Genomic DNA, 12,637 nt, shown 5'->3' with positions numbered 1-12,637 from the left:
TTTTTTTGAAAACTAAATAAAAATAAATGATAAAGATTAAAAAATAATACAGTCTCTTTCGTATATAAATATATATATTTAAAAACTTAATTTAAATTTGTCTATACATAAAATTCGTCCACCATTTACCCACTTTCCACAAGATTTCATGTCTTTTAAAAAAACTCAAACTTTAAATTTTTTGAATTTTTTTCGGTATACAAATTCTATTGAGACCTTTTTTTATTTATTATATTATGAAGGATCATTTGGGTACATATGTAATAGGAGTAAAACCCTATTTTCTACCTTTTACGGGCTTAGTTAGAAGTCCAATTAGGCCCAAAACAATAAAGTAATCGGGCTTGGGCTAGCTGAACCCTAAACCATATAAATCTATAACAAGGCTCTATATTCGATTAGGTTTTCTGAGTATTCTATCGGCTGCGTTTCAATGGTACCGCGACGTCTCTCTTGTCTTCTCCTTCTCTATATGATTTCATCTATATGCTGTTATGTTAACAATTTCACGTTATGAAATGTAGGGTAAGGGAACCGGAAGTTTTGGTAAGAGGAGGAACAAGACTCACACTCTCTGTATCAGGTGTGGCCGCCGCAGTTTCCACCTCCAGAAAAGTCGATGCTCAGCATGCGCTTACCCCGCTGCTCGTGTCAGGAAATGTAATTGCTCTTTTTTCTAATCGTAATTATGATTCATTTGATTTTTAATTAGGGTTTATGTTTGATTTTTGAATTAATCACATTTGATTTTGGATTTTAGATAACTGGAGTGTTAAGGCAATTCGCAGAAAGACCACTGGAACTGGTAGGATGAGGTATTTGCGTCATGTTCCTCGCCGATTCAAGAGTGGCTTCAGAGAGGGTATTTTTTCTACTCTATTATGCTGGATTAAGATCCTCGATAACTGTTGTTTTTTGTTTGTTAATTAGTTCAGATTTTCAATTATTAATTTATTCTTTGTTTTATTGTTAGTAATAATATGTTTGCTGGATTTGTTTTTGAACCAGGAACTGAAGCTGCACCTAGGAAGAAGGGAGGAGCTGCAACTGCTTAAGCTTTGAAAAAGTTGTTGTTTTGCTGGGTACGGAGTTTATAGAATTAGCAATTTTTTTTGTATTTTTGATAGGGGCAAGTCTTTTAGAACTATTGTTTTTGCAGCCTCATTGCTTTGGTCTTATTTTCTATTTAATCTGTACCTTTTTTTATATTTCGATATGATGATTATAAAACTATTTGATTGTTCAGTTGGATTGTGTTGCATTAGTACTTTTGGTTTTAGATGCTACTATTTCAGACATTTGTCTTGAAGTTTTGCCATAACGTTATTACTAAGCTGTCGTTTGTTATGTGTAGGTAGTTTTGTATTTTGGTTCTATTTTTTGTCTTCAATTTCATTTTTGTATGTGCAATTTACGGTATTCTAGTGTGTGTATTGTACATAGTATTTGAATGTTATCTTGATGTTCTCAACTAGAGTAAATTGTGGCATTCGTGTATGAAAGTTTAATTAGGTAGTAGCCACCCTGCTTAATGGTTGAAATGACAGTTAAATTTTGGAATTTTGGCCGTATATAGTGCTTGTATGGTTTCCTGGTTAGAAGGGCATATTAGGTTGAGCCACTGTGATTTGTGATTTTAGCTGAAGCTGCATTTTAGAGCTTCAACAAAATCAGTTCGTCTTGATTTTGCAATCACTCACCCCGATAAACACATTGTCCCCAATTCTCACATGATAGCACTACATGAGCTATTTTGTAACATTTCAATTGAGTTGCTTTATTCTATGAGGTTCTGTTAACATTTATTATTTCATTTTGTTTTGATTAGCTTTTAGTTAGAATGTTGTTAGACTGGTTCAATATATCAAGCTATAAACTTGAAATAGGCTTCACCTTCATTTGAACAGGATACTGTGGTAAAACATTTCAGTATTTGTTTCCGGGTTTCAATTTTTGTTAACTTTCTGTAGTAGAAGAATTGGATATCTACAGTATTTCAAATACAGAATAAATAATTGCTTATAACCCGAACAAAGTTAAATGTTTGATTTACTTGGTCGATGTTGCGATTGTATAGTTATTTTGCATCTTGTTCACACAAACACTTGTATGCGTTTATTGTCTCATTGGAGTTTTTATTTTTTCTTCTTCTCATTTTACCCTGCGAACAGTGTAGACATGTATTTGTTTTAAGTTAGCTGTCTATGCAATGTATAAAGCTCTAAATTGATGTTTGATTGGTCAATGGAAAAATGGAATACCAATTACATATATTTTTCACAAATTCCTCTATTTTTTGACTGTTTGAAGTTAACCAATTGATAAAACAATTGATGTTTTAAAAAACTAGTTAATAATTTGTGTATATCACTACATTAAAAATATATGATTTAATTCATATGCATTTAAGTTGTATAGATTTTTGCATGGACAATCACTCTCAAGTTAATTTCACGGGTCAATTTTCTTGCATAACTGAAGTAGGAGAGTTAAATTCAAGTTATATGTCAAACATTTCAATGTTCTCAAATTGGTAGTTTATTCATTCACACATCCAAATGCTAGATTGATCAATTCGGATGTGTCATTTGGAGGCTTTTGAAAATATAGAGTGAGAAGAGAATTTACTTTCAAATTTTCTATAGAAATATTTGTTTTGTTTTTAAAATTATTGTTTTTATAGTGACTGTTGTTTGCATTTTGGTGTTGCTTGGTGACTCTTCGTACTTAAACCTCTTCACTTCACTTTTGACTCATATTTTACTATTAAGGGAAAGAAATGTATATGACTTGGTCATGGTTTGAGTAAGAAAAGTGAGTCACAAGTTGCATACAAAATCTCTACCGTGAGCATTAACCAAGATATCTTGATCAATTAATAAGTAGTGTGCAATTAAGCAACAAAAGTTAGATGAAAATTGTACTAATCCCTTCATGTTCGAGGAAAAATGTGTTTTACTCGAAATTTTAGCTCAATTTGATCTAATAATCATCTATTAAAGACAACTAAAATTTCAGCAAACATTAAAATAGAGTTAATTCGTTGTAAGCAACGCCAATCATTCATGTATCCAATTTTATCTAACGCAACAAAAATCACCTATTGAAGAAGATAATGGTTACAAGCTTCAGTTTTTCACTCTTTGTCCTTACATAAACCCTAGCTTTGTTTTTCGAATGACAATTTAAATCAACAGTCAACACCTTCGCCAGTGACGGTGTGCTTAGTTGGTGACGGTGTGCTTAGTCACATACAATCCATTGCCCAAATTACCATTTGAAATGGTTAACAAAAAAAAAATTGGTACCATTTTTTACTATAACTCACAGTTTGCCACCGTCCCTCACATTTTGTGTTCACATTAGAATCGTTGACGTGGTTCAGAAACATTTAGTTGTGAAGGAAGATCTTGAATGGTAAAATGTGGTCCGTCAAGTATAAGCAGTGCATAATGAAGTTGTTCATTTTATCTTTGAAGGGTTTGCAATGTGGTTTGTTTGTGAATTGTTGTGAATGAATCAACCAATCCATCTATTATCTTTCTTATCCCCCTCTACCCTATTCATTTTGCGACGTTAATGTTATAAAAATCAAGGACCCTTGCGGTAGGACCGTTCGATGTTAGCAAATCATGATAGTATCGTGTATAACTTTTTAATCCAATGCTATAAAATTGATTTATCTCGAGAAATAAATTGTTTAATTGACTGATAATGTAAATGGAAAGGGTTAGTCACCTTGCAAACTTAGTCGTTATGGGTCCTTTACTTTTTTGTAGACTTTACTATGAAGATGCGCTAACTCAACTTGGAAATCATCTTATGGCCTAATATTAGTTTTTTGAATTTTGTCAACTTCAGAAGTTAACTCTGGTGAGAATAGTGCAGATCTTATAAAAATTATTTGGACATGCCGATTGACGAAAATTGTTCAAATCTAATTATTTTGCATACAAAATTGTATATTATATTTTTTTCTTAGCAATTCCCTACAATTATTATAATGAAGTAAAAAATTATCAAAATGCTAACTTAAATTCTAATAAGTATATATTTACGATCTTTTTGTTACAGATTATAATTCTAAAGAAATATTTTATTATTCAATAATTTCGAGATATTAAAGAAAAACAGAAATTATTTTGTTTTTGTCTACGGTAGTGAAAATAAAATGTTCTTTATTAATTAATTATGAAATATACTTTTTTAAGAAACTATTAAAAACAACTACTTTTGAAGTATTTTTTATATCATTTTTTAGAAAATGGTTACAAACTGATGAAAACTTTACAAAGTGATGCTTTTTAAAAAAAAATATTTTCTACAAAAAAAAGCAAGTGATTTTCAGAAATGTAATGTGATTTTCAAAAAGTGATTAGTTTATGCCAAATATAATTACAATATTTAACGTAAAGATACTTAAAAAAAATAATTTTGCCAGTGAAAAATAAATAAAATAATTTAGTTTGATTAATATTTGAAAAAGAAGCAAAACTTGTTACTATTAAAAAATTTAAAAGCATCAAAATAAATTAAGTATTATCATACTTTTTATTTAGATTTCATTGGAGATGATTATTAAATAACGACTGAAGAGGTGTGGTATAATTGCAATTATTGGGTTGCAATAATTTTTGTCGTTTATTCTTCATCCACCTGTCGTTCAACTCGCTGCATCTGTAGCTTAATCAACACAAAACAAATCCACAACAATTATTCAATTCATTCATCCATGGCTTCTCGCCGCCGCATGTTATTGAAAGTCATTATCCTCGGAGATAGCGGGTATTTTTCTTCTTCTTCTTTTTAATTTCATCAACATTTAGGGCTTTATTAATGCTTATTTATTGCTACATTCAAATTTCAAATTATGAGATACTTATTAAACAGTGGAATTGATTTATTGCTATACTTGATGATGACCTTTTACATGAGGTTTATTGCTTACATATAAATCATTTTAGATTCAATTCAATTGATTTATAGCTTTCTCACTCACAATTATTGTTATCAGTTAGATTTATTGTGAGCTAATTGGTATTTTATTTGTTTGCCAGGGTTGGCAAAACATCACTCATGAATCAGTATGCTTGAATTTTCTCAATCTTATATTTTATTTACTATTTTGATTTGATGAATGGATGATTATGAAATGATGAAATGATGAAATGTTGCTTTTTCACCTGTGGCTGTATGTATGTATGTATATACTAGGTATGTGAATAGAAAGTTTAGTAATCAGTATAAGGCTACCATTGGCGCTGATTTCCTTACCAAGGAAGTTCAATTTGAAGATAGGTTGTTCACATTGCAGGTTAGAGTTAGTTACTAGAATATATCATGTTTCTTTTTATGTAATGTTTCTTGTAATGGCCAACAGCTATGTTGATTTTAATTTCTATGCACTATATTGATGGAAAGTTTGTCAATAGATAGAAATAACAAGAAATATTCTGGTATCATGACACTCATTTTTTTAATTTAGATGTTGTCATTATGTGTTGTTGTATACTTGCCATTGTGTTGAGATATGATGCCATGGTTGGGTTAAGTGCATGCTTCTTTTTTGCTACATAAAAGGATCAATGCTCTCGTTTTTTTGTAGACTATTATATTCATTGAATGGATATTTATTTTCAATATGTATACAATGTGGAAGGGAGATAGTATTTTTTCGACTGCTCATAGTTCTCCATGTTTATGCAGATCTGGGATACTGCTGGTCAGGAGAGGTTTCAAAGTCTTGGCGTTGCTTTCTACCGAGGTGCAGACTGCTGTGTCCTTGTTTATGATGTAAATGTCATGAAATCTTTTGAAAACCTTAACCACTGGCGAGAAGAATTCCTCATTCAGGTGAATTTTATTCTTTGGCTTTTTGTGTGATCTTAATAAGTTTCTAAAGGACAGCGATTTATATCATACCTAATTGATTTGATTTTCAGGCCAGTCCATCTGACCCTGAAAACTTCCCATTTGTGGTGTTGGGAAACAAAATAGATGTTGATGGTGGGAATAGCCGAGTTGTAAGTTATTTATCGCCTCATAGAACAATCACTTCCAAATATATAAAAATTATTTTCAGAATTTAATCATTAATCATCTGTAATTAATAGTTTTACCCTATGTGCGTGGGGGATTAATTCTACATGTCTGCATTTGTTGCTATCCCTTCTGCTTCAGGTTTCTGAGAAAAAAGCAAAAGCATGGTGTGCTTCCAAGGGGAACATACCGTACTTTGAGACCTCTGCAAAGGAGGGATTTAATGTTGAAGCTGCTTTTGAGTGTATAACCAAAAATGCTCTCAAGAATGAACCTGAAGAAGAATTGTGAGTTTTGTAAATTTTAGGGTTTGTTATGCACATTTGTTAACGGTGGTCCATTTAAAAGGAAAAGATACAATCTCTTTTTAAGTGGCTTTGATTCACAGCTTCGATTTTATTTTTTATTTTTTCATTTCACTACTATGAAAGAATGTATAACTTGCTATATCAGTTGGAGCACTAGCTAGTTTCATGTGTCCTGAATATTTCATTTGATCACTGGTTGTTGATTATGACAGATACATGCCTGAAGCAATTGATGTTGGCGGTGGTGGACAGCAACAGAGGTCAACAGGGTGTGAATGTTGACAAGAGTTCTTTGAATCATCAGTTTCACACGCATGATTGGTGCCAAAACTCAACATCCTTACATTTCGTGATATAGTCTGCAATTTCAACAATGAAAAGTCTAGGACAACTTATCCTTCGTGTATCCCACTAGTGGCTTAGATGTTCTCCTGTCTAGTTACTTATAATATTTTTAATAAATGTTTACCCCCTTCTATTTCATCAGTAAATACATGCTGAGAATTTCAAGTTGCTTGCTTTTATTTTGTCCATATATATGTATCAAGTTTAAGTACATTACTTTAAATTGTAGTATGTTTATTTGGCGCATGATATTCCCCCAATGATTTTTTTGGGGGGGATTGGAGATAGAAGTTTTACAGTCATAGTAATATTTTCATTGTTTTGATGTGATAAAACTCTTCTTTACTATAAATTTAAGCAGTCTTGTTTAAAAGGTAAACATGCTTAATTTATCAATGAAACTTTTATGTAATTTACGTTGGTAAAAAAAATACATTAAGCATATACCGTCGTCGGCATGAAAAAACCAATGTATTTGGGACACCATCTCTTCCCCATAAAATTTTTATAAAAAAAAAAAGTTGGTCAATAATATAGACTTTTTGGTCAGTTGGAGCTTCAGTGAGGAGCGTGGACCCCATGTATTATTAATCGCATTACACCTGTTTTGATTTCATGATATCTCTTCACACTCTGTCAAATGTGGTGGGGCTTGACATGTATTTGCATGTATCATAAGAATATTGAGTTAAAGTTCCACATTTGCTTTCATGTCAAACTTACAAGACTAGTATTCTTTACAACATATTTACACTCGTGTTAAAATAATTATAAGTGTAGTAATACATGTAATGAGATGTGATGAAACGAGACATGGATTATCGCAATTGAGTTGATGGAATATGCTTAAAACCAGACATGGATGTCATTACAACAGCTTATTTAAGAAAAAATGGATAGGAAAAGTTGGTAGAAAAAAAAAAAAACAGAGAAATATATCCTTTTGTATTTCATTTTAGTTTTATTGTGACAGGGAAATTCTTACCAGTACAAATACAATATAAAATTGCAGCATAATATTTAGCTAATGAAAAAAATTAGCACTCATTCGTTCCTTAGGAGATAGTTTCAACTGCAAAAATTATTCAGGAGGTACAAGGTCTTAAAACCAATATGCAATGCATTGAATGCAAGTCATGAAATAGTTCATGGATACAAGCACATTAATTTCCTTAATTTCACAAATCTATAAATATATTGATTACTTAAACTATAAAAAGAGACTTCGTTTACAAAAGAAAATGAAAATTAAAGACTTTCATATAATTAGATAGTAATGTATGTCCCAAAATGTTGAATTTTATAGGGGTGGTTCTTCTATGAGATTTGAATGGAAAAATATTGAACAGTAAGCACTAGTTCATCACTACTCAAGCTTTTTTGCCATTTGGCGGTGACCTAATCCTTTCTAGAGGTTAATTGCTTTTCTCCCAAAACATTTTGATTTGCTCTATAGTTCATCTTTGTCAACTTGATTCTTGATTTTTACGTGTTTGTTGATGGATGCAGCCAATTCTTTCAAACTAGATTTTGTAGGAAGTTTAATCTGCATAAAACAAGGGTTTCATTATAGAAACAAGGACATTGTATAAATTAAAATTCTATCACCAAAATCAGTGTGCCGACAAGTAATTACCGGATTCGTCTTATCATTTGCTCTGTAAAGTAAAAGTGTAGGATAGTCATTCACCTGAAGTATTAAGCAAAGGTAAAATCCATCTTCAGTAAACATAAACTTTGATCATATTAGTGATCAATATATTATTCAATGTGTTTGATAGAACTAAGGGAAAGGGAGAGTTGAGACAGAGAAAAATTATGAAAAAGCTTTTGTTATTGATGAATGCAGAATCAGTGTGTGTTTTGCATACCATTAAATAAGTAAAAGGCTGAAACAACAAATATTATCATAACACCTACTTGCAGTTTTGGATGTTCATTTACTGAAGAATCTATCCTTGCAAATATTAGATTACTTGATCCTTTGTAGTGCTTCGCCAACTTCTCTACTTGTTTACTTGTGTCCTCACAGTTGAAACACCAAGGCGTGAATACCTGTTTTATAATAATGACTTGCGAGTGAAAATCAACCAAGGCATATGAAAAATCAATATGACAGGCTAATATTTCCAACAAAATTGACCAGTTAGTATATTAGAGCAACACACTCTAAAATGTTCTTAATTGAATTATGTAATGTAACATCCAAAACCACATCCTTCAATGATATATAGAAGGGATGTGGTTCTTTCAGAAAATGATGAGACCTTCAATGATGAAGGCGTTTTTTCCCTCAACGGTCCGCACTCAGTCTTTCAAATAAATTAATGAAGTATGAACACCTGACACATAGAAGATATATAGAAGGGATAAAACTTCACAAACCTCCAAAACCACATCCTTCTCGCTGCTCAAAATTTCTTCATCAAATGTTTTCCCAACAATAACACGGACACTAGCTTCAGTCTGCAAAATGAAATGCCATGACCATCAATTGAAGAAAACCTTGAGTTAAGTTCCAGGACAAAATATATAACTTCGATATCGCTTTTAAATTTCCAAATGGTCCTCACATTATCAGGTATTGGCTGCGACTTGAAGTAAGGTGATATAGAACCTTGCACAAGATTACTGCAGAACTCCTGCAGAAATCCATGTTAACATTAATGAGTTTCCTTCAGTAGGTGACCACTCAAAGGGTAATTAATATGAACAGAAGATAATACTTCAATATTGGTTCGTGTTGGTTTTGACTCCAACAGAAATTTTGAGCTCATTCCATTATCAAATGCAGCTACCTATTTGGCACACCAAGAAATACATTGTATCAGTTTCCACGATTATGTAGACAGATAAAACACAATCCAAAACAAGTCATTGTTATTAACTTGCGAACTAACTAACCACAATATTTGTTGATTCTTCAAGTCCAAACAAAGCTAGGAAGGGCTTTGCAAGGTTCTCGTCATTAACATCCACATATATAAACATTATCTGCATTTGAAGGAAAAATTAGACCGGAAAATTGCATAACGGTTCAGAGGACCCAAATTCAGGTCAAAGAAACTACCTTCGACTTAAAAGATCTTGCTACGTCTTGAAGTGAATCACGAAGATTCTTGAAGTCATCAATGTTTGCAAAGACAAAAACCTAGAGAATAATATACAATTAACTTTGGATATTATTAAGCTTGAATGGAAACATAAATGATTAAAAGCAACATAGACAGAATAGGAACAGATCTGTACACCATAGAATATCGAATTATAAATAAACTTGGAAATAATAGTCACCTGATGCTTGATTGGGCTGGCGTAGACTCTGACAGAATTCATTTCAGTCAGTTTTGTAACTAATGGAAATTTGTTGTAGCTTAAAAACTCCAGTATTTTATCCTTTGTGAAAGCTCCCTCTGCATAACCAATAAAGTTTTCCCCATTGCCTTAGTAAATACGGACTGTTCGGAGAAAAACAAATAAAACAAGTGAAAGAGAAAAGTTTACGGTGTGCATAAACATGCCTTTAATTGATTTGGCCAAATTTCAACTGATTAACTAAATGAAACTGATAAATGCAAATATATTACCCAGCTCATGTTAAAAGCAGTGTTGTCAAATATCAGATATAGCAGCACAATAGTGCTACAACATAACAATGTTTTAACAAACCGCTATTGTTCTATGGTACACAATTTAGTACAAACTATTGTCAAATAGCAGCTATAACAACCAAATTTGAACAAACTACTATTTTCCCCGATCCTTGATTGACAGCATTGGAAAGGACAGGAAAGTCAATTTAGTTCTCTTCACATAGTTAAAATTTGCATGAAAAAATAATGTACTAGTTATTTTAAGTTATGATCCCTGCGAGGGATTTCAATGTCTGTTTTACTTTTATCTTTTAATGTAAAAACACTAGAACGAATTGAGCATTTCGATAGAAGCAAATCACATACTCACCATATGCGGTGTATCTTTCAGGTTCGCTCTTAACAATCCCAAGAAAATTATCAGTAGGCTTGGTATCTGGATAAAGAACTTGGGCAAGCTCTACCTTACTCACTTCAACAAACTGTGTTTCATTATCGGATTTTGCAGCACTCACAAATTCTTCGTATTCAGGGCCCTGACAAATTTTTAATACAAATTCTCTATAATGCCACCAAAATATCAAATACAGAATTAATGTAATTTTGAAATTCGGTCGTTTTCCGAAAAGATTCGTTTGAAACACCACCATGTACATTAACCTACTTTGTTAGTTGATCATCAACACAACTCCCAATCACTTGAACTTTCTGTCTCTAGTTTGATAGCTCTAGAGTACATTAAGAGATAATTTCACTTACCTCAAATTTATCAAACCGACCAATGAGAAAAGAGTGATACTTTTTCAGAAATTCCTCTGCCTCTCTCTCTGTATTTATCCGAATAACAGGCGTACCAGTCTTTTTTCTTGCCCATATGACTATATCATCCCTGGAAGCATCACAAAAACACTTCAACATATAAACATTTCAAGTGATTCAAGCAATTTATTTGATAAATAGTTCAACATTTATCAGTGCCTTGAGGTCACCATTTCAACAAGTAGAGTTTTAAAACAAAGTCAGCAACCACACAATCAGGACGTGACATCAAGGTTTTTGATTTCTCTACAACAACATCACAATATCAATTAAGGCTACATCAGCCACATCAGCCACATTTTGACTCAAATTCTCCGCAATATCGAGAATGGTGACGCAACAGCAAATTTAAAATTTGATAACATAACAAAGACATCAAGCTTTTTTATGCCTCAGCAACCACATCAGGACAACGATTAAGGCTGCATCAGCCACATTTTGACTAAAATATCGAGAATCGTTTGAGCAATTTTAAAATTTGATAACAAGGACATCAAGCTTTTTGCTGTCTCACCAACCACATCGCGACACCGCTTAACCATATCAACCAATTTTAACTGCAATTCTCCACAATATCCAGAAATCGCGACACAAAAACAATTTAAAAATTTGATAACAAGGGCATCATAAAAACAAATCAATGCACAATAAACAAGTCTCTATCTATAATAAATAAACCAACACCAAACACATACTAGTACCATAAACCATAGAAACAAAAAATGTAAAATTGATATAATTGATCCAAACACAATAGTAAGCCAAATAACTAAAAGTGAAGAGAATTGAGTTGAGTTATTACGCTGTGAAACCACCAGAGTAAGGTTGAGAGGTCCCATTAACAAAGAGAAGCAAAGTAGGGTACCCTTTAATCCCAAGTAAAGAAGCAGGCTTAGGATACCTATCAGCATCCAACTTAGCCATAACAAGAGAACTTCCAAATTCATTGAGAGAATTAGCAGCTTCAGCAAAAAGTGGCATAAGTTCAGCACTCCTTGAACACCAAGGTGCATAACCAAGAACAAGAACAAACTCATACCCATTAATAACCCTTTTTGTGTTGTCATTGTTGAGTTCATGAACGATTCTTTGTGCTTTTGTCAAAACCTTTGCTTCGGAAAATTTGATACTGTTGTCGAGGTTTGTTTCACGGTCTAATTCCTCATCTAATGCTAAGAGTTCGTCAAATTCATCAAGTTCGGAAGATTTTGTAACAATGATGTTGAAAGTGAGAAATAAGAGAAGAGTGAGAGATAAAAAGATGAATCTTAACATGCTGTTGATGGATCAAGATCTGATGGGGTTTGAAAAAAGATTATAACTTTGGGGAAGATTTATTTAATTAAATTAAATATTTATTGAGTATGAAGTGAGGAGAGAAATGAAAGTGAGAGCTTAAAAAAAGTAACAATGGGCAGACAACCTATGAACACGCCTAAATTTTAGGGTCCCTTGTTAAACAAGATTTGAGGAGAGTGTCATTGTGTGCCCAATTTGTTGACCAATATTCATATTTTTTTTTTTAAATATGAA

General features: G+C 32.3%; 3 protein-coding genes across 3 annotated transcripts; 2 read left to right on the top strand and 1 right to left on the bottom strand.

The window, feature by feature from the left end:
- The first annotated feature begins 400 nt into the window (after nucleotides 1-400).
- LOC101508900 (60S ribosomal protein L37) lies at nucleotides 401-1,333 on the top strand. The gene is given in 4 exon segments (NM_001364865.1): nucleotides 401-436; nucleotides 525-660; nucleotides 761-862; nucleotides 1,009-1,333. Coding segments are annotated over 4 exon segments (288 nt in total). The 5' UTR covers nucleotides 401-433; the 3' UTR covers nucleotides 1,056-1,333.
- A 3,268-nt stretch (nucleotides 1,334-4,601) lies between these two features.
- Nucleotides 4,602-7,002, top strand: ELR19 (rab-type small GTP-binding protein). The gene is made up of 7 exons (NM_001364792.1): nucleotides 4,602-4,785; nucleotides 5,058-5,084; nucleotides 5,215-5,314; nucleotides 5,707-5,853; nucleotides 5,943-6,023; nucleotides 6,181-6,326; nucleotides 6,560-7,002. The coding sequence occupies exons 1-7, from the start codon at nucleotides 4,733-4,735 to the stop codon at nucleotides 6,627-6,629; spliced, it is 624 nt and encodes a 207-aa protein (NP_001351721.1). The 5' UTR covers nucleotides 4,602-4,732; the 3' UTR covers nucleotides 6,630-7,002.
- An 857-nt stretch (nucleotides 7,003-7,859) lies between these two features.
- LOC101509542 (protein disulfide isomerase-like 1-6) lies at nucleotides 7,860-12,517 on the bottom strand. Its single transcript, XM_004486684.4, has 12 exons — nucleotides 11,907-12,517; nucleotides 11,045-11,174; nucleotides 10,656-10,821; nucleotides 9,987-10,105; nucleotides 9,763-9,843; nucleotides 9,597-9,686; nucleotides 9,419-9,490; nucleotides 9,266-9,334; nucleotides 9,078-9,158; nucleotides 8,613-8,747; nucleotides 8,329-8,382; nucleotides 7,860-8,238 (listed from the first exon to the last, which is right to left on the bottom strand). The coding sequence occupies exons 1-12, from the start codon at nucleotides 12,377-12,379 to the stop codon at nucleotides 8,143-8,145; spliced, it is 1,566 nt and encodes a 521-aa protein (XP_004486741.1). The 5' UTR covers nucleotides 12,380-12,517; the 3' UTR covers nucleotides 7,860-8,142.
- Nucleotides 12,518-12,637: the final 120 nt, after the last annotated feature.

The sequence above is a fragment of the Cicer arietinum genome, chromosome 1, assembly GCF_000331145.2.
Source record: "Cicer arietinum cultivar CDC Frontier isolate Library 1 chromosome 1, Cicar.CDCFrontier_v2.0, whole genome shotgun sequence".
NCBI lineage: Eukaryota > Viridiplantae > Streptophyta > Magnoliopsida > Fabales > Fabaceae > Cicer > Cicer arietinum.
The sequence above is the reverse complement of the archived record's forward strand: the minus strand, read 5'-3'. Positions and strand labels throughout refer to the sequence as shown.